This window comes from Capsicum annuum, chromosome 12 (assembly GCF_002878395.1).
Source record: "Capsicum annuum cultivar UCD-10X-F1 chromosome 12, UCD10Xv1.1, whole genome shotgun sequence".
Lineage (NCBI taxonomy): Eukaryota > Viridiplantae > Streptophyta > Magnoliopsida > Solanales > Solanaceae > Capsicum > Capsicum annuum.
The window spans coordinates 203,996,811-203,997,962 of record NC_061122.1 but is presented as its reverse complement, the minus strand read 5'-3'; the positions used below and the strand labels follow the sequence as shown (position 1 = coordinate 203,997,962).

At 35.2% G+C, this 1,152-nt stretch overlaps 1 protein-coding gene across 1 annotated transcript; it reads right to left on the bottom strand.

Moving 5' to 3' along the window:
* Positions 1–227: 227 nt before the first annotated feature.
* Positions 228–1,152, bottom strand: LOC107848968 (ruBisCO large subunit-binding protein subunit beta, chloroplastic-like). Its single transcript, XM_016693670.1, has 5 exons — positions 973–1,152; positions 830–907; positions 661–732; positions 454–558; positions 228–323 (listed from the first exon to the last, which is right to left on the bottom strand). The coding sequence occupies exons 1-5, from the start codon at positions 1,150–1,152 to the stop codon at positions 228–230; spliced, it is 531 nt and encodes a 176-aa protein (XP_016549156.1).

Genomic DNA, 1,152 nt, shown 5'->3' with positions numbered 1-1,152 from the left:
CAATTATAATATAGGGAAAATGAGACTTACTTTAGCTAATTTTCTTTTTGATGTTTCATAGCTAGTAGCTACACTCCTTGTACATATTGTTAAAATTATCTATGTCTCTTCAACAGCTGTTTCTCTCAAGACCAATTTCAATTTTGTACCCAGTCAATGAATCTTTGAACTCTCATACAATGTCTTGACATAAACAGTAAAATCAATTTCAATTTTGTCATACCTTTTCAATTATAATTTACAACACTTCCATTAACACCAGCATTCTTGGCTATTAACTTCATAGGATAGCGCAAAGACCTCTTGACAATATTGGCTCCTATCTGTAATGTAATATTCATGAAAACTGATTTAAATGTCATCCTCCTACAGAAAACCAACATTAGCATATACAAATACTTATGGTAGAACAGTACAAAAAGTCTTCCTCAATGAACTAAAAATTAATATAACCGTTTGTTCATTATTATCAAGAGCTCCTTTAATGTCTTCAACTTTGGCAGCAAGCCGCAATAAGGTGCATCCACCACCAACTACAATGCCTTCATCAACAGCTGCCTTTGGTTACCAAAGAGCAATTTCATTACCACAGTAGGATTATAGTAGTTGACAATCTCAAACTAATAGAATGGCTAGAATTATATAGTCACGTGAACAAACCTTTGTTGCATTGAGTGCATCCTCTACTCTCAGTTTCTTTTCTTTGAGTTCTGTTTCTGTTTGTGCACGAACCTGATATTTCACAATCCCAGATTACAACAAGAATTATGTACTTCACATTAAAACAACGAAAAATACATCATCATAAAATAAGTGCATCATCAATAACCTGAATTACGGCAACACCCCCAGAGAGTTTTACAATTTTCTCACTAAGTTTTTCCTTCTCATAGTTTTGTTCAACGCAACATCGCAGACTTGTGACAAGTGCAATTAATTGACCGCATGAGAAAATATAAGACAAAGTTTTACCTCCAGAAGTCTTTTAATTTGGGCAATTCTTTTGCTTACTGCATCCTGTGTACTACCACCACCAACAATTGTTGTTGACTCCTTTGCTAAAACCACTTTAGCAGCATTCCCTAAGACCTCGCTTCCAGCCTTCTCTAGGTATAAACCAACTTCCTCTCGAATGACGGTACCTGAGTGCAT

Bases quoted from the DNA above. Each gene is read 5' to 3' on its own strand.
- LOC107848968 (XM_016693670.1), bottom strand. From the start codon at position 1,152: ATGCACTCAGGTACCGTCATTCGAGAGGAAGTTGGTTTATACCTAGAG. The intron at 559-660 runs GTTTGTTCACGT...TGGTAACCAAAG, and splicing joins ATGCACTCAATGCAACAAAG to GCAGCTGTTGATGAAGGCAT. The intron at 324-453 runs GTTATATTAATT...ATTACATTACAG, and splicing joins TTGATAATAATGAACAAACG to ATAGGAGCCAATATTGTCAA.